We start from the raw sequence: 20,658 nt of genomic DNA on the forward strand, positions 1-20,658 counted from the left end.
TTTTATATATGTAAACATCTTTTTAGGAAGCCATACTGTCAGTGCTATTAGCTTTATGGTATTCTTTTAAATTAGCTAGCTTTCATTTCTGTCTTTATATTTCACTTTGTAAGATGGCACTGAAAATATCTTCTACCTTACGACAGTATTAATAAGGCGTATGAAACTGTAATGCATGCAAAATCAAACATGCTTAGACCAAGAGATCTGTTCTGCTGTATTAAAATGAAAACAAATTTTGATCGGCCATTGGCAGCTTACCCATAATTAATATTTTTACGAAGGATAACTTAATAAATTGTATTTGTATCTATTTAGAGGGTGAAAAGTGATCTGTAAATATGTTTAAATGTTAATATGTCTACTGTTCTACCTTCTGTACTAGTATAGAACAGCAACAGTAAAACTGACCATTGCCTTGTTAATTTCACACCACTGCTCTGAGCAGCAGAAATTGGTGCTGTCTTTCTGCAAACTCAGTCAGAAAATGCTTAAATGTTACAGGATAACAGGCAGAAAACCTGTTATATAAGCAGATTTAAAGTACTACCCGAGTCCTCACTATTCACATCTTGAAAGTGCTATTCAACTGTAAAGTTAGGGAACTTTTGTAGCAGAAGATTAATTTTATAGGAGCTATAGGGCTTCGTGTTGCCTGTTTTGGGGTATGATTACTGTTGACATCAGAAATGATGCAGTAGGGGTAAACACTTGTAGTAGTTGTGATGGTCCAGAGAGTATGCAAGAAGCATATCATCTTTGGTAATATCTTCTACTGTTTCAACTGTATAAATGGGAGAGGAATTGGGGAAAATAGCCTTCTGCAGGCCCCACTATACAGATGGTTCAGTAAAAGGTATTAGCAAAGCAGTCTTGCTATAAGTAATTATTCCATCTAAAAAAAGCTAGCAAATAAAATCAGTTAACATTTAGTGTATTAACTTAGTACATTTGACAAAATTGTTTGACAGAATACTTGGTGTTTGTTTCCCCTCTATATTCAGTTGTCTAGTCTTCACAAAGTAATGAGAGAAATCCTATTTTTTAATTGGAAAATGACAGACATTGCCAGGATTCAGGGCTAAAACTTTTAACTAAAACTACAACTGATTTAGTTGACGTTGTTCCTTTGACTCCTATCCTGTTTCTGTAAATGTTTGGGTATTGGATAATTAGGCAATCTGTATTGATGATAACATTTTTTTCAGAACTAAAGTGTACAAATTTGCATCCTTCCACCCCATGTAGTTTAAAGCAGCAGGTAATAGAAGTGTATTACATCTCACTGCTGCATATCAGAGCCTGATGGAAATGATGTATATGTTCGGGGGTGTGGGGGTGGAGAGGGGTATGTGCGTATAATGGACATAGTTCTCCTGGTTCTCCTACTCTTAGCTTGAGAAGATGGGGGCGTGTTTTTGTGATGGCTGTTGTTTTATGACAGGGAAGTATAAAGGGTTCTTGGTCCTGGGTTATCTAATAATTGATGTGATTGTAGCTCTGAGCAAAGAAATTCAATTCTGTGTATTCAGAGAAGATTTGCAGTGGATGAGTGCCCTCTCTCAATGAAAAAATCATCAATGTTTACATACTAGTAAATTTACTCGGTTAAGCTTGATTATTGGAGGCATTTTTCATTTCCATAATGTATTTTTTTGGTACCAATGTTAATATGTCAAGCAGGATGTTTGATAACCAAATGCATGTAGATAATGCATTAAAGAAGCAGCGTGACTCTGTATGCTGGCAAATAGGCATTAGCAGAAAAAAAAGTTAACTTCCCTCATGGTACATGCTGTACCCATTTGCTAAGTATCTGCCCATAAAGCAAAGCCAGTGGCATGCTTACCTCAGAGGTTAATTAGCACTAGCTGTTGTCACCATTTGTTTTGAAGCCAAGTGGTGTATGAGTTTTATGATGTTAACTTTATTTCTATCTATCCAGAAGGTAAAAAATTATTATAAATATGATTTTTGTCTACTGTTTTTTTCTACTTTCTGTGCTAGTACTGAATAGCACAGTGAAACTGTCCCTTGTCTACTGATATAGCAATGTTTGAGAGTGTAACTTGGGAATTAAGCTTTATGGCCCCTAAGCAAGTACACAAAACAACTTGTTTTCTTTGAAAATATTTCTTATCTTGTTAAGTTGGTACTATGGGACAGCCTAAAAAACTTGTGGCCCATATTTGTTACATATCTGACAACACGTCAATAAAATAACCCAAGTTTAGAGCCCTCTGATAGTGCCTATCAAGGACCTAGATCTGCAAGCAGAGTAGAATGCAGCTGTCATAATCAGTCCAGCCTGTGAACAGCTGAGATACTGACGATCATCTGTGTGTTCTGACACTTCATAGATGTACATTTTATCTCTGCTGTTTGAAAGTTTAGACACTCAGTTAACAAAAGCAGAGTGTATGGTACATCCTACAGAAACCTGAAGTTTTTAGGACCTATGAATGGGTGAATGGAAAGCATGGGTATAGAGATTGAATTTGGGTTGTTACCTGTGGTTCACAATAACTTTCATTACAGTAATGAGATCATCTTTGTATAGGGCCTTTGATTGCAAAATGTTCTGAAATATTCATAAAATATCTTTTAGAATTTTTCACTTGCAGTCAAAATATAATAGCTTCCCTCAGGTAGAACAATGGTGGCTGCTTAACAGCACATTGCAACTTTTCACAATCTAGGACAAGAAATTAATATATAATTTAGGGATGTACCGAAAGAGATTTTAGGGGCTGATAGCAGATATTTAAGGAGGCATATCAGCTGATACCTATCCCATATCTGTTACAGCTGCCTCCAGGTGGTAAGTACCGTGTGGTAGAAGGGGAGGGAGAAGGCAAGGGGCATGCGGGAGGACAGATCAACACCCCCTGCGGTGAGGGAGAGGGCAGGGACTGCCCGGTTGGGGGACAGAGGTGCAGCTCGTGAGGTAGGGGCAGTTCCCACTGCTGCTTGCACCCTGGGAGGGCAAGGGCTTGGGTGGGGAGGGTGCCCCTGCATCTGTGTGGCGCAGGGTGGGCTGCAGCTGCAGGATGGAGCTGGCATTGCATGGGGCTCTTCTTGCTGGGCTTGGAGCTGATTCCATCAGTGCTGGGAGGAGGCTGCAGTCACCCCCAGATACTGCTGTAGCTTTGCTCCCAGCCGGGCACAGCCACAGCTTTTCCTGTTGTTTGGGTGGAGGTGGGGCACTGAGCTAGGGCTGCCCCAGGTGGTGGTGGTGTTGGGAGCGGAGCTGCAGTGAAATTTGGGGTGGCTGCAGCCTCCTCTCAGCACTGCTGGAGCCCACTCCAAGCCCTGCCCCTGGCAAGAAAAGCCTGCCCCGTACTCCAGCTCAACCCCGCAGCTGCCATCTGCCCCGAGCAGCTTCCGTGCTGCCGGCTCTGCTCCATTCTGCGCTGCAGCTGCACACAGCACGGGCATTTATCAGCCAAATTATCAGTCCCATCAGGCCGATATCTAATATAGACAATTTTCTTTATATTGGTCCAATGTATTGGTGTACCTCTAATATAATTATATTGAAAAACATAGATACCTAACTTGGAATGTGGCCAGTATTGGGGCTAGACCTCCTAATTCTTGAGCAAAATGCTCTGAAATCATGACAGACGCTCTTGACAGATGCTCTTGAGGAAAGTGAGTGTGAGTTTGTGTGTGTGTGTAAATGTTAGGTTTTGTATTCAAAGTATTGAGTATCTGGCGCAGCTTTTTTGGGTTTTTTTGTTTGTTTGTTTCTTGTTTGGTTTTTTAACAACTGAACAGTTTATTTGTGCCTGTTAACATGATTTCTGGTAGTAGTGGACATATGCTGGTAACAAATTGTGTATTAACTGCTGTGTCTTCTAGATCTCTGGGTAAGATTAAAGAGACTGATAGTTTAAATCCTGATAGCCATTACTTTATGAACTGTATTACTGAAGTTGAACTTGTAACAGTGGCGGGAAGTTTTAGTAATGTCTAGGCCAGCATACGCAGCCATCGAAGAATAATAGCTTTCCAAGGTGATTTCTTTAGGAAAATGTGTGTTGTTGTTTATTTTAAATGTGTTATTTGAGTTACACCCTGCAATCTTTTTTTTTTTTTTAATTAACCTGCTTAACCCTAGCTGCAAGGAGACAGTAAGGGATCCCAACCTCCCAGCTTCTTCCCAATCGTGACTCTTGTGTGATTATGTGAGTAAGCTGTTCTTATGTGAGTTCTCTTTGTCCCTGTGTTTATTTGGTTGAGCCCATTCTGGCTACCTGCTGCATTTCAGGAATAGGAGAACAGTTCTTACTGCGACTATGGCACATTTCCCTGTTAGGGGTGATAGCTCTGAGGAGGGCTGGATTGGCTATCCCAGAGGATGTGTTTACATGAACAAGTTACTCAATTCCTGCAAGCTATGCTGTGGTGTGACTTAACAGTAAATCAGCTACTCTTGTGGTGATGGCAAATGGGTACACTTTGCACCTTAAACACTTTGAGGTGTTTACTCCTCAGTGAAAGTAGAATAAGATACCTTCCATATACTCTTGTGTTAAAAATAAATAAAATAAAGAACAGTTACTCTAGGGTAGCTGGTGTACTGTAAGTTGTTTTAAAATTGATTTGCATTCCTTTAAAGGTGGCCTAATTATTTTATTCTCTGAAAGATTTGTACATCTTTGATTTTGCATGAGTAGTTGAGAAACATTTTAAAATTAATCGAATCAAATCTATCTTTATTGGACTATTCTGCTTTGTTTCTGCTTTCCCTTTCCTTCCCAAACTTTGGCATTAGCAAGTTCTAGCTACTTTAAAGTCACATGATGACTCCTCTTGCCCCATTCTTTACTACATCTTTTATCTGCCCATCATTATTCACCTTTACTGAAAACCTTAAACAGTAAACATTTAACATGAGAGAGTCTTCTTGTAACACTAAACAGATTGCCATACTTCATCTAGAGAAACTGTTCTCTTTCTTGTCATGTTTTTCAGGCCGTGGCTTTTCTGATAACCCTTCATTTCTTAGCCCAAGCTAGACAAATACATTTTAATTTATTCTGTGTCAGGCTTTGGCTTTAATCTATCTACTACCTGGGACATTCTCAAACAGTTTTCCAATAACATGCACCATACTCCCTCATTTATCCCTATCTAGAGCTTAACTAATGTATTCATAGTAAATTCCTGCACATACTCTTTCTGAGATGCTAGATTATTTTCTGAACTGGAGCAATTTGTTTAGTGTTGGTATAATGTGTCCTTTAAAACTGTCTTTCAGTATCATACTAATATTACCTATTTAGTTACCTGTACACCAATTAGTAAAACACACAGATGTATGAAAAACTGAAAAGCATCACATGACCAGAATATTTGCCCTGGCCCTATTTCATTGGATTTCTTTTTAAATTTTGCAAAGCAATATGAAATGTAAATTCTGTATGATTTTTCATTATGTGCAGCTTAAATGAAAGATCATCCATGTCCAGATATCCTCCAGTTACCCAATGTAGTCCTGTGGTCAAGTAATAAAAACTGGTGGAAATCTGAGGGGGTGGAAATCCTGAGGTCCCCTCCAGCCCTACTTTCTTTTGATTCTGTGAGTTTGAGTATTGTCATTGCTAAATACTGGACTGTCACATTGGCATACCTACTCTTGATAACCTTGCAATAAATTATTACATTGATAAAGGCCCTGCTGAGAGAGAGTGCAGCTTTTCGGGTCTTGGGAGGAGCACTCTGAACAGTAAAGTTTTTTTCCTGCTGATAATCAGGCAGGTTCAGTTCAGAATCTTCTCTCAGAGATGCTGGGAAGATATTCATAGACGTAACCAGGCCTGAATTTAAAAAGAGGAAATTGGTGTGCATGGACAGTTGATTTCACTGGGACATACCCTACCTAACTAAGCCTTGAAAACATGAATATATTGAAGGAAGAGCCTTCAACATTGCTTCCCACTTGCACGTTGCCTGTGGTGCTGTCAGTAACATGCTGCGTAACATAGGCCATGAACAGGCATTTATTTCTAGCAGTGGAAAACTTGTACCACTAGAAATGTTTCTGAGAGGGAACAGTACAAGCATTCAGCCTGCAGCCACCCCCTCTCCTCTGCTCTTCTCACATTCCCAAAACTGGGTGTTTCTGGTCGAGGGAAAGCGTGGGGAGCAGTGAGGCAAAGCCTGCTGCCCAGTCCTCAGACGGGGAGCAAGGAGTGGCTGCTGTTCCTCTTAGTGGCCAGGAGCTGGGCAGAGGAGCAGCCTGACAAATCCTCCCACCCCACTCTTCAGACTCATCTGCAGAATGGGTGGTTGTTCCTTCAATCCCCTTTTTTATTTTGAGAACATCTGTAATAAATATCAGAGTTAACTGTTGAATTTGAAAGACGGCTGAGTTTGTGAAATTAAAACTAGAATTGCTTTATGCAGAAACTTCCACTGGATTTCAAAATACTCATTTTTGAATTGTATGTAAATTTAGAAGCTACCGCAGAGCCTTCTACTGTTAATGTGGTAGATGCTGTTGGGTGGTGATACAACATTGCATTTTTATGGCCTTTGTGTGACTATGCACAGGAAAGAAGCTGCCAATTTTTTTTCATCCATTCGCTGATGTGATGCCTTTAGCATTGCATTGGTGTCTTATGTTATAACTAATTAAATCAATTGAACCACCTTTGCCTAGCTCTAGAGTTTTTTTTTATATCTATGTCACTGAAATAGTTTTTTGGAACTTCACACTTCTTCAGAAACTGTTGCAGTAAAATGATCAATGAAAGGACGTCTTTTTTTTCTTTTTTTTTTTTAATAAGACTGCTGTTGACAGTACTTTCATCGAAACAATCTTTGTAATCTATTAGCTTTTTGGTTCTGCTTCAGTTCACTGGTATATGGTGCATATTAGTCCCAGCAAAGCCAGAGGTTAAATTTAATCTCTTAGCCTGTTGTGGTATTCTCTTATTCCATTTCATAATTACTCGGTTTACTAAGGAAGCTTTTTATTAATTGTTTGCTTTTATTTGAGCATAATGGGGAGAAACAGGCAAGATCATACATTAGGATTGCATGGAAGAACAGAGGAGCAGCTAGTCTAAAGAGAGGAATAGAAAGAATAAAGTACCATATTTACTTGAATACAAGATGAGATTTTTACCCTGATTGGCATTAGGAAAAAAAGCCTCTCATCTTACTAACACATACAAAGAAATCTCAGCAAATACATTGCCTGTATTTAAATTGCTGCCAAAAGCAGCATGTGCTCAGCAGGGGAAACCAAGTATGAAGTTGATTAAATGCAGCCAGCACTGAGCATGATTGTAACGTGCATGGCCCACATTGGGTAAAGTTGCTGATTGAAACCTACCACAAGAATGGGTTAATGTAGCCCATCTGAAGAAGACATATGGCAGTGCCCATTAGGTGCAGTCCCTCTCATTTATGTCTCTTTCAAGTCATGATGGGCCACTGCATTTCATACAGCTCACCCAGAATCCCTCTGTCACCCCCTATCTCAGTTTGGCACATATGATTAGTGTGGTCCCACCCTCCATGAGGTGAAGTCAGACTAGGTTGCCCTGCGCCCCATCTGCATATACATTTTTGGAGCATCCCAGGACTTGTGACGAGAACACCTGGTTCCAGTCGTGAGTGGGGCTAATTTAGCACGTGGATCCTTTGTGGGGAGTATCTGGAATACATACACATACTGACCAGTGCTGAGCTGTGGGGCTTGAAACTGTGATTCTGTTACCTGATTTATGTGGTAAATCATGAGCCTTTTGGCTTTGGACTAATATCATGAATATTTTATATTATATACAGGTAGGTGCCAAAGTGCTGCTCAAAAGTGTGTTTTTGGAGTACCTATGCCAAAACTTACAGCAGTTTCAAAAAAAGGTAACATGTATCAATTCTGGACGAACTAATGCATGGGCACTATATGCAAATTGCTACAGCCATGCTTAATTTCAAGGTTGTTTTCAAATTTGCTCCTCATTTCCATGTGCTTATAAACCAACAAATAAAAGAAAACACAATGAGATTGTGTTGTATATTTGTTATAGCGTCCCAGGTTCTAGGCTTGGATATGAATATAGTAGAGAAGATATTAATGTGGTTATGAGAGGCTTTAACTAGTATAATGTAATATAATGGAAGCTGTATTATATAAGATATATAATTATATAAAACAGTGGAGTACAACTTTTTTTTAATAAGATAAAATTATTGGTTTCAAGTGACCAATGAAAACCAATGCTTAAGGAAGAGAGAGTTATTTTCAGTCTAACTTGCAGGGCTAATTAAAATAGGTCTGTAACTAGGGTATTGAACATCAGAAAGGCAAACTGGACAGTTGTGGAAATTAACAGGATGCGGGACCTCAAGGTTTTAAATGAAGAAGCATTATTTTAAGTCTGATGTGCAGATATCTGGTGCTTGCATTCCAAATGAGGTAAAAGTTGGTAGGAAAGGGGTATAGATATGGTTGAATGAATAAGCACCTTAAATGGGATATTAATGTCAGTATCTACAAAGAATGGGAAAGGGGATTATTTGTTTGTTTATTTATTAGACTTATAACATGCCCTTCTGAACCAAGATTCAAGGTTGTTTTCAGTAAGAGAACAAAATAACTTTTAAAAGCAAGTAAATTGAGTAAGGAGAGCTCTTTCAGAGGTGGTTTGTTTATTTAGAGGAATTTCTGTTCTTTAAATGATTGCTGATGCTACCCCCGCCCCCAGCTTGTTGCCTGCCTAGTCACAGTTCTACCTGTTGTTGATAAAATCATCTTAACAGAAGGTTCTTAAGCTCTCAACTGTAAAGTATATTTCAAATCAGTAATGTAAGTAATTTTCAGGCCTTGCTATTTAAAGCTTGTTTTAAAATGTTCTAGTGTGCTTAAGTTGAAAAGTGTCTGAAAAATGTATGGGCCAAATTTTCTTCTCTTCCATAAAAGTTTATGGTGCAAGGCCTGGGCCCCTAGCTAATACAGCCCCCCAAAAAATGTTTTTTCAAAATATTTGTTTACCTCGTTTTTCACCTTCCCCCTCCTAAGTTATGCTGGTAGGTAGAACCAAAAAGGTTTCCCCACATAGTAAACTTCTACACATCTGTGTTAGTTGAACTGTATTAATTCAGCCAATCTCCTCTTATCTTTTATCTCATAGATACAGTATTTGCTGGTAGAGTGGCTTTTAGAAAGATCTGAAGAAAAATATCTCTACAAGTTAAATAATAGGTTTAAAAAACATAGACAGGAAGGTGTACAAAATACCCATGGGTATTTGGAGTAATTGAGGGGACATTCTTGTGTGCTTTGGTTTTGTTGACAGGTAATGTACTTTCTACTGTCTATTGCTTGTCTGTTTTTCTGTAATTTTAAATTTATCCTGCAGTACTACTTTGCATAAGGTCGTTTCTCTTTAAGTAATGTTTAGCATGCTTTTTGAAACTGGAAAAAGGGCCATCTAGTTTTATTAAAAGTTCTAAGTTCCTGCTTCATATTTAAACTAGCAGTGGATGTGCGAGATGTTACCCACAGAGTATGGACACATTTACTTCTGCATGCATTTTAAGAACAAAAATTAAAGCTGGAATATTTTAACTTACCAAAAATAATATTATTTTTCAAACCCAAAGGTGTTTTGAATAGAGATAGGATATGTTTCAGACCACAGCAAATGTTGAAGTAGTTATACATTGAAGAACTTCTAAGGAAAGCATTGATATAAAAATTACTCATCCATGTTGGGTTATGAAGAACTCAAGCCTTTTTATTGTCTAGTGTTTTGTAAAACACTTTAAATAAAGCCTGAAATAATGACTAAGTGTTGCACCCATTACAGACAGCAAAACAAGCAGAGAGGTCTTGCTCTGTTTTGTGCCACAGGAGAGGTGTGTGATGAAATCCTAATTAGAATGTACTATATGACTTCTGTTATAACCTGTGAATACGGAAAAAGCCATGCACTATCTTTTCTTTTACTGTATTTTTCTACGGATGAAAGAGAGGTTAAGAAACATTTTCAACTACTGCAGTGTTAGGCTATAGCTCATGGTACACAGATCAACTATTCTCCATTCCTTGTCAGTTCCCCAAGCTGGCCAGCAGTGATGTGAATCTCACAACTTGTTCAAAGGGCTATGACTGAATTAGCATAACATTACATGTACAGGTACAAAAAATCACTTTAAATTATGGCCTCATTGCTTTTGCTGCTTATTCCTCCTTTTTGTTTACTGTATTTTATTTATAGGTGTTGATTTTAAAATCAAAACAGTAGAGCTAAGAGGAAAGAAAATTAGATTACAAATCTGGTAAGTAAAACAAAAATGCAACCAGCAATATGTTTTTAATTTTGTGTTTCTAGCATGGATCAAAATGCCTGTCTAATATGATTAATTGTTATAAGCTGGTTTAGCTCTTATCCATCTGTTCCTTTTCTTTAATTTCCTCGCACGACTTTAAAAAGCCCAAACGGCTGTTTCAGAGAGGATAAGGTTACAAATGTGATATTTCTATATGACAAGAATGACAAGAAAGTATAAAAGCTTTCCTATAGAAAACTGAAATCAGCCATCAAAGAAATAGCATAACAGTAAAATCAAATTAAGTTGATTTCACGCATGTGTTCATTATACTAGGAGGAAGATGCTAGATGGGAGAAAATATTTTTTGGTTTCAGTTCCCTTGACTCCATGTCAAAATACATGAAGTGTATTTTGAACTGTTTATCAGAAATTTCTTGAGTAGGTGCTGGTTCTTTGATCTCACGTGTAACCACATAACAAAAAACATCAGCTCTCCCAAATTAAACATTCTATTTTAAGTAAATGGTGCCAAGGAATAGAATAATCCCTTAAAAACAAGACTGCATATCTTGATGGTACAATATTAATGTCCTGCTTTGGGAAGCTTATTGTTTGGATTGAGTTGCTGTTCTGTTTGAGAGCAAGCTATATGCTGCTCTGTAATCGTTGCCAAAGCGGTATTGCTTATTAATTAATTAAGTTTAAGTTTATAGTACTAGAAATTTGCTAATCCTGAGGAATTCTCCTTGTTATACACGATAGAAAGATGCATATCATTGTTATGAGAGAATAAACCAGCTATGTTAATGTACATTCTAACCCAATAAAATATCTAATAGCTGAGCTTAAATTGTATTAACAGTATTTGTTGCATAACTGGCATTAGAGATAATCTGGTAGAGCTGCTAATATCGAGTAGAAAAAAATTCTAAGTGCATTGATTGTTGAGATAACACCATCGGGATGTTATGGTAGTATTTGATATTTTACATAGATGCAGTGAATTCAGCTTACTAACTCCTCTTGGCAGGTCACCATCAACTCTGTTTGTCGCGTCATGTGTTTGTCTTGCTTCCCTATGAGTTAACTGCTGCTTCATCTTTGGTATCATCAGTCACCTAACACTACAGTGTTACTGGCATGTCTTCATCTCTCATCTGTATTCCTGTTTGGAAACCTATGACCACAGGGCTGGCAGTTGAGCCAGTATTTTTAGCCAGGGCCTACTGAAGCTGACCGAGGTAATGCAAATATTTTTTCTGGGGATGTTGTCAAAAATGTATATAGCTTGTCAAACTTTATCTGAGAGTTGAATTAGTTATTTCTCCATATCTTAAGAATATCTTTTGTAGACTTCCCGTTTGAAATGTAGTGAGTTGTTAAAGTGTGACTTACTCAGCAAGTCACACTTTAACAACTCATGGTTGTTAAAGATGGTCACACTTTAACAACTTTAACTTTAAAGTCACACTTTAACAACTCATGGTTGGTTCTAAGATGGTCATTTAGAACATAGTTCAATATAGAAACAAAATAGAAGAAAAAAACTAGTTTTACATCTTTGAAACACATTGATTATATACATTTGGAAACTAGAAGGAAACTCTAATACTGATTACAGCCTCAAAATTACACTGTTATCATTATCATGTGTTTGATATGATTTACCTAGGAGCTCTTGAGTATACCTATAAAATCACATTGAAAAACATTTGTTAAGAATTATCTTTTTGCTGATATATGGTGAATTCCTTCATCAGATTCCTTGGTGCTTTGCCTTTCTATTGAAAAATTACTTGGGAGGTGCGGGTATTTACATTTAACATAATATTAAAGGTTATGAAATCAAGAGTTCAGTTTTGGAATGTCAGAATCAAGGTTACCTATACATCCCTAACTCCAGGGCCCCGTGAATAGGCATTCTGATACAGTCTTTATCTGTGTGACTTACAAACATTTTTTCCTATAGGATTCTGCCTTAGTGTGTGGCTACAGGTTGTAGGTAGTACACAACATTCAAACCCTGCAGTGACCAAATAGTTATTTATTCTCCTCCTGGATATTAGAATTGTCCCTTGACAGCAATATGACATTCACAAACATTTCTGAGTTTATCTTCACAATACTAACGTCATTAAATCTGTACAGAGAACCTCAGTTCTGTCACTTCTTAATTTGTGAATGCTCAACTTTGCCACTCTAACTTTTATTTAAGTTATTTTAATCTAATTTTCCTTAAAAAACAAAACAAAACATGTAAACATAGTTTATCCTTTGCCGTTGTTCTAGCCTTGAATTTGCAGCATCAGCAGGTTTTAGATAGTTACGTTTATAATATAGACTTCCGTCACCTGAATTAACAGGTTAACAGCAATAGTAGAATTTATTAATCAGACTCTAGAGGGGACTAATACAACCTTGATGATGAATTTCATAGCTATGTACAGATAGCAGAGGAGTGTATGGATTGACAGAGTCCTGGGTGCAGTTTCAGGTTCTGTAGGGACTGTCCTTCAGTGATCATAGATCCTTTTTGCCTTTATCCCTAGCCTATCTCTCCATTTCCCAGTTCTCTGTTATCACTAGCTCTTCTTTTCTTATCTGCTCATTTTTCATCCCTCTATTTTCCAGGCAGGCAATATCCTTCCCTTTCTGCCTGGACACTTGCTGGAGAATATTAAGAGGAAAAACTGGGTCAGTTATTACTCTTTCTGCATCTAAATGGTAATTTTCCAGCTGTATTAGAGGAACTTAAACAGTTACCATGTAAGCTTCCACATGACTGCTCTGGATGTTCAGTAAGCTGTATACTGGTCTAGTGCAGGGGCGGGCAATTATGTCAGGCAGAGGGCCACTCACTGAGTTTTGGCAAGCCATCAAGGGCTGCATGACAGACAGCCAGGGGCAGATATATATTACTTTTCTACATTTTTTTAGGGGGGGCCTCGTGGGCCAGATAGAATGGCTTGGCGGGCCACATCCAACCTGCAGGCTGCATTTTGCCCACCCCTGGTCTAGTGGGTATGCAGCTATCAACATGTGTACCTGAGCATAAGTCCTGGAAAAAACCCAAAACAGGAAGGCCAAAACAACATCCATCTCACTGAGCCATGCTCACTGGCTTTTTTTTTTTTCTTCCTCCTAGCCACACGCATCTCACACGCATCTCCCAAATCAGCATTCCTCCCAAAAAAGAGCTGATGGAGACACTAGATAATAATACCTAGTCTCTGGCATGATGGTTGTAACACTGTGCTGGGAAGCAGGAAATGTAGGTGAAGAAGGCCTTAAACCCCTGAGTCTTATGCTTCCTGGGCAGATGCTCAGCCCACTCAGCTATTGGGGCAAAAACATGGGAGGGTCCTCCTTCTCCTCCTCTAACATCTAATACCCACTAGTCATGGGTTGTCAGGCAGAATTGTGACATGTATGCAGATAGCTGCGTAACATGCTCACCATGTATAGCCTACTGACCATATATAGTAGCCACGTGAATGCTTATATGTCCACGCTGTGTGTGTAATAGAATTGCGCACCATGTACAAATGCCAGAAAGGTCATTTAAATAAGTGTTGTCATTTAGGTGCACAAAGGGTAATAAAATTCTACCCAGGGTGTCTTCCCTGCTCTCAGACCTGGTATTACAGTGGCCCCTTGGTGGACAAGGAAGAACAGTTTACAGTGTAAACTGTTGTCTGTGCCTCCTTGGGCTGAAACATGCTCAGTTGCTTTATAAGAAGTGTGTGTTTAGCTGGGTCAGTAGGCAGAAAATGTTTGGGGATAGAGCAGATGAAATCTCTGGATACTTGTGTGTCAAAACGTAACAAATCTCTGAGCTTGTGAGAAATGTGACTTTTCAGGGAGTTATAATTTGGCCACATTTTTACATCCTTGATGCAATTTGGCACAGGAACCAAATTTCTTAAGCTTGTTTCAAAGCATAGAGGCACTGTTTTGCTAAACAGCAAGGAATTTAGCTACCTGGGGAGTTGACTGCTTTAGTACTAGAATAATCCAGGAAGAGACAACCAGTAAGCTAGGCAATTTAGGGAGCTGGGTGTATGGTAATCGGGAAGCCCTGGTTCCTAAGCACTCTGCCTGGTGTGCTATGCAGGACATGGGAGCTTGGCCTCCCCAGTAACCTGTCAGGTGGGCTGTCATACAATCCAGTGGGAAGTTTTGATGGAATTGAAGTGGGATGAAATCCAGAGAAACTGCTCTGGAAAGGTCCCCAGCAGTTCTGCAGAGCACCCAGACGCTGCAAAATGTTCCACCTACAGCTTAGTAGTTTTCTCTGCTAAGCAGGGTAGAGGCATAGTAGTTTTCGCTAGGGTATTTTCATATGCAGCTAACACACCATTTAAAAAACCTTGCATCTGCCTAGAATTTTTTTCCCACTTCCAAAGAAGCTTAAAACATGGAAGGAACTAGATGAGCAGTTTATTTGTTTTGGTTGAAATTACTTACCTTTCCCATAGTTATCTCTTGCCATCCCTCCATAAAAAATAAATTTGTTTTTGATTCAAGGATAGGTTTGATGTATTTGTAGGTAGAAGTCTAACTGTCATTCTGTTGAATGTGCTTATATAAAATCAACGGTAGTTGTTTGACCTAAAATATTCATTTCCATTTAAGACTTTCAGAGGATTTCTAACTGTATCTGATTATTGTACTTCATACCAAATATGTGGTATGAGTATGTAAATGAAAAGTCAGAATCTTTAATACTTGGGCATAAGTTTTGTGTGTAAAATTTTCCCTTGTTATCAGGCATCTTGCTTTTTAGCTATCTTGAAGTTACAGCCCTCATTTTCAAGTCATTAAGTAGGAAGAGAAAGATAGTTGTCCATCCCCCCCCCAACTTCTGAGTTGTTAAAGAATAACTTCTTGATTAGCTACAGACTGGAAAACAATTTTCTTGTTCAAGCAAACTTTTAATTGGACATATGGAGTTGAGAACTGGGGAAATGGGTATCTTACAAAAGGGATAGAAACACTGAAAAATAATTCTAGAGTAGGTGATTTCCTTAGATACTGAAAAGGAAAGGGGCACCAAAAAAGTGTGAATAACACCCTATGCCATGTCAAAAAAGTACTGCAGATGTAATAACAGTATTTGCAATACAGAGCATTTTGACATGTTCCAGCAATCGGACAAATTAAAAAATAATGTTTATAGCCTTCACAAACATTTGAGCTCTACATACAGAAATCAAACCGTTATTGCATTGGGTTATAAATATTTTGCTCTTCGTATTATGTTAAATCTGAATAAGAGTACCTGAGATCTGGCAGTTTTTATTAATGCTTATGACATGGTTTAATGTTAGTACAGATTGGTAACCTAACCATAGCCTAACCATACCAATGCTTTATACCACCTGCCCATTGTCATTTGATAGTTTTGACCTTTTGTGGCTGAAATGTAATGATGGGAACTGCAAAACAAACAAAACTAAGTTAATTTCAGAACATCAGAAATGACTCATCATAACAAGTATCTTTATTGGGGGAGCACCATTTAGTGTAAAACACCTGCTCAAGTTGTTTGTAGTATTAACAGAATATGTATTCCCTGAACTCTTACTGCAGAGAGAATGCTCCTGGTAAAACAGCTCACCTACCAGAAAACTGATCTCCCCCCAAGACACTGAGCTTTTTGAGAGTTGTTATCAAAATTAAGTTCTGAGCTTGAGAGACAAGGCGTAATATTCTAAACTTACTGCACCCTCAGATCTTATATTGACTTATTTTAAACTCTGTTGCAGCAAGACAAGAACTCTGTTAATCTTGGTAATCTGTTTTTTGGGTATTTTTATTAAATGGACTTCAAATATCCCATTACAAAGGCCCATCACTTGCATGCAAACTTATTTAAAAAGCTAATTACTCTCCTGAAAGAGTAATCATGTAACCATTTATTTTCCACTGCACATGTATGCATGCTTCCTACATAGGCAGACAAGGTTCCTTGGGTGAATTTGATCTCTTTTATTAGACCAAGCCAAATGGTTGGAGAATAGTTATTAAGCAAGCTTTCGGGTTCAAAAACCCTTCGTCAGGCTAAGGAAGCTTCAGCAGTTGGTGAATTAATATGCATTAATATGCTTCCTGCATATGAACTTGATCATCTTCAGAAGCATCCCTTTAAGTGATTTGGTGCCTCTTTCCCCTCTAATAATCAAATCTCTTCAATGGTTTCCTAAATTGTGAGTCAGGAGAGCACATTAGTGGAGTTTCTGGGTTGGTATGGGAGGCTATGAAAGAAATACGAATACAATTTCTCTGGCTTTGGAGTTGCTACAGGGGTGAAGGACCTAGAGTTATTCCCCTCAAGAATTGATTTGTTCTACTTGGGCCCAAAAGTTTGTGTTTCTTTGTATAATGCTGTATAAAAGATCATAAAAATACAGTCCTTTCACTTCTACTTTGCCAATAAACTAAAAAATCAGTGTCCAGTCTTAGCATTTATTCATGTTATTGAAAATAGTGTCATTAACCAACACTATTTTAATTTTTAAGTCAGCTTCAGCAAGGAACTTGAGCAGATATCTAACTGCTGTATAGAGATTTGAGTTGAATGGGTGCTGAATAGTCTTATCTGATTTTTGGACTTGGCATAGGAAAGTGTTTGTGTTCCATCAGTGCAGTAAATTACACATGCAAAATAATCTTAGGGCCTTAGTTTCAGTATTTCCATGCAATATAAACTTCTGCCTTCATCTTGTGCCTTTCCCACCATTCAGATGTTTGGTGCTTGTACATCTGGCTCATTTTTACAGATGTGGCTTGCATAACCTTTAAGTGAAGGCTTGAGTTTATAGAGTTGTGGGACTTAGAGTAGGAGATTTTGCAGCACAGCATTCAGTTCAATGAACAAGTGTCTTTTGAGGACACTAGAACGAGAACACCCATTTACTTCAATGAAGGCATTTGGTGTAGTGGTATGACAGTCAACGATTTAAAGAAGCCCAGGAAGTGTATTTTAAAAATCATTCAAGTTTAGCATAACACTGTTCTGCCAAAGATATTATAATACAACTGATCAGGCAATTCTGTCTTCCTTGTTAGCTTTGACTTGGCACCAGACCACTTCTGCTCTCCCCCACTTCCTTCTTGTTCTGGCTGTTAAAAGTAATGAAACTGATGGGATCCACTCCCCAACACTTTAGCAATCTTTAGCAACATAAATGTAGCTGACAGAGGCATTTCTATATTGGAGAAATCTGTTCATAAGCCCTAAGACGGTGTTACCCGTATTTGCAAAATCAACAGTTTTGACTGACATTTTAATGTGTTTTCACATAAAGAAATATAAGCGTTGCAAAAAAATGAAGGTGACTGTACTGGAGAGAGAACTGAAGAGAAAATAAATGCTGTAATGATGAGAGATCCATATATGTAATTTCAGTTGCAAGAAGTTGTATTGCTTTAATAATATTTCATTTTACTTTTAGATACCTATTGAGTTACTTCTAACTAAAGCCAGCTATTGCTGGGACAGACAGTATATTTTTGCTTAAAGTTTTGTGTGTGTGTGTGTGTTTAGTTTTGGGGAACATGGGGGAATTGAAAGATAGAATCCAGTTCTTTCTCTCCCTGTCCTCTACCTCCTTTCCCACAACAGTACTATCATCACACTTCCAAGTACTGTTCATGATGATGCATCAGGTTGGGTTTTTTTTCATAATTCTTGGTGTAGCTATATGAAGCTGAGGTTTCAGATCAATTTCTAGTGGGCAAATCATCTACATGATAAAACCACCATTACAGTGTTGATGCTATCTGGTGCTCTTGTGGCAGTCTCAGAGAAAAGGTCAAGGCTTGATTTAAGAGATTATTTATTCCTAATTCTCCTCAATCTAAGTATGGTCCCTATAGGTTTTGGTTGAGACAAAGTGGGATTGTGGCAGTTTGTCCTACTACTGTAGCTCCTGTATATATGCTATCGAGAAATCTTGAGGAGGAAGATCAATTTTTGGCCCTTTGGAAGCATTCTTTTTTAGAATACTCAAAATAAATCATTGTATCTAAAGAGTTGTTTGTGAGGTTTTTCCATACTCTGTACTCAAATGTTATATTACACGATTAAGCCCAGTCAACATTTTTCATTCATCCCTCACATGCATATACTTCTCATCTAGAAATAGTTTTTATTCTGATTTTTGACCTGCTTCAGTACTAATTTTTTTAATTTCTTATATCAGGAAGCTTGTTTCCCACCATCTGTATTTCAGATGTACTAGAGCACTTTATAACTTAATTCTGAGTAATGGCATTCCCAAGTTTTGCCGATCTGCTCTAAGCATGAGCTCTTGTAAGAGTAGCCACCAAAATACAGTGGTAGAAATCCCTGAAATCTTGGCTTATCTATTGTTAGTACAAGAACACTGGTGCCATAGCTGGAGAATGGCTCGCAGACCTTATTAAATGCACCCAAATTAAAGCCCCTGTTTTGGATCTGATTTTTTGACAATCAGATCCAAATGCCAAATTAAGCACTCGGAATCACTAGACTTTGGAGTTCTGAGCTTTACCTTCAGCCTCATATTGTACTCTGCCATAAATGTGCCTTGAAAATTAGTAGCATTAGTAGCACATTTCCTTGTATTGTTTGTTTGCCTAATGTTTTCAACAATTTTTACCACTAACATCTACATAAATATTAAAATATAGCTTAATTGTTTTTTGGTTGATCTGAAAACCCTCTGAAAGCTTGAATCTCGTTAGTAGGTACACTGCGGCTTTTACACTTGGATGTCCAACGTTAGCTTGATTAGCATGCATCTTTTTCTTTTTCCCTTTTTAAGAATTTTTTTTTTTTAATTTTTCATCTGCTGATATGTTTTCATTGGACAGCTCCATTCTCAAAGATGCATAAAGTTGCTTTGGTGGCCTGGCCTTTCCCAGTTTAGTTAGCGTGGGACAATTAAGTATGATGGTAGACTGTCTCAGAACTGAGATTTTCTTCTAATTATTAATCTGGCTTGCCTGTTATTGTCTCTAATTATCATATATAGAAGGAAATGAACAATATGGGATATACATTTAGCATGTGGTTAGCTTGTGGGGTTTTTTTTTTAAATTCAAGCTAACTTATTCTGTTCTTTAACTGATAAAATATTTGTGCCAATGTTTGCTGCTGCTTCTTAGGGACACAGCAGGTCAGGAGAGATTCAACAGCATTACCTCAGCTTATTACAGAAGTGCCAAGGGAATCATATTGGTATATGATATCACCAAGAAGGAGACATTTGATGATTTACCAAAATGGATGAAAATGATTGATAAGGTAGGCTTCCACTTCTGTAAAAGTAGAGAATATAGTATGTAATACTTAAATTACATTTTTACAGTCCCCTTAAAATGTGTTTTGGAATAAACTTGTAGAAGACTGAAAATGTAAATTGTTTAACTGAGTTGTTTTTTTTTAGTTTATTCTTTTGGCAAGTACTACTCTAACATAGAAATGTCTGCCTGGAGCTGGTCTTGATTAACAGTAATTGCCTTTGTCATTGGTACTAGTAGAAGTATGCACATCATTGCGTATCTGACTACACAAAAAAAACCCAGTACATTCCATTTGCCTCCTTTGTGTTAAGGTCATAATATTCACCAGAGAGAAACTTTTGGCTCTCATTTAGTATCTTGGTATGAATCTGAAAACTGAGCAAAATGAGGGCGGATATTCGCAAGATAACATTTCCACAGTGTTTTGATAATATAGAACACATTGAAATATAATGAGTCAACTAATTACTAGAGACTTGATTGATTTTTTTTTTTTTTCCAACAGCATATGAAACTTGTGCTTAGATGTAGTTAGAAATGCCATGTTTTGCTGTATTTACAGTATGCCTCAGAAGATGCAGAACTTCTACTAGTTGGAAATAAATTGGACTGTGAAGTTGATCGAGAAATTACTCGACAGCAGGGAGAAAAAGTAAGAGCAAGTGGAAATGAAATCATTCACATCTTTGAGTGTGTCACCTGGTATCTTGTGGAAAACAACCAGTGGCAACATGTAGAGGGTGCATGGGGGTGCATGTGCACCCCCTGAGAGCAGCGTTCCCAGGCGAGGGGGCAAGGGTAGGCAAGAGTGCTGGTGCCCCCCTTGAGAATGCCGGCCAGGGAGTGCACCAGGAGAAGCGGCCCCCCTGCGGCTGATCCCTCCGACCCGGAAATGCCAGCGGTGCACCGCTGCCAGTTGCATGTTGGCAGGATCAGCCGCAGGGACCCCACCCCCCGGTCTGTGGGATCGGCTGTGGGCTGTGGACCCCCCTTCCCCAGTCGCTGACTGTCTGCTGGTGGGGGAAGTGGTGTGTTGTCGTGTCCCCCCCCCCCCACCCCCGGGGGCACCCA

The 20,658-nt window shown here is 38.3% G+C and overlaps 1 protein-coding gene across 2 annotated transcripts in view; it reads left to right on the top strand.

Annotated features, from left to right (window-relative positions):
• The window catches only part of RAB12 (RAB12, member RAS oncogene family), a 34,092-nt gene that overhangs the window by 4,978 nt on the left and 8,456 nt on the right, over positions 1-20,658 (top strand). Inside the window, exons 1-4 of one of the 2 annotated variants that reach the window (XM_025204256.1) lie at positions 7,836-7,881; positions 10,242-10,302; positions 19,450-19,588; positions 20,150-20,239. In XM_025204256.1, the coding sequence (XP_025060041.1) occupies positions 7,851-7,881; positions 10,242-10,302; positions 19,450-19,588; positions 20,150-20,239 (321 nt within the window). In that variant the 5' untranslated portion in view covers positions 7,836-7,850. Of the gene's footprint in view, positions 1-7,835; positions 7,882-10,241; positions 10,303-19,449; positions 19,589-20,149; positions 20,240-20,658 lie in introns of those variants that run through there. The other variant, XM_006023669.2, reaches the window with a different exon arrangement.

Source organism: Alligator sinensis, unplaced genomic scaffold, assembly GCF_000455745.1.
Source record: "Alligator sinensis unplaced genomic scaffold, ASM45574v1 scaffold597_1, whole genome shotgun sequence".
In the NCBI taxonomy this organism is placed as follows: Eukaryota; Metazoa; Chordata; order Crocodylia; family Alligatoridae; genus Alligator; species Alligator sinensis.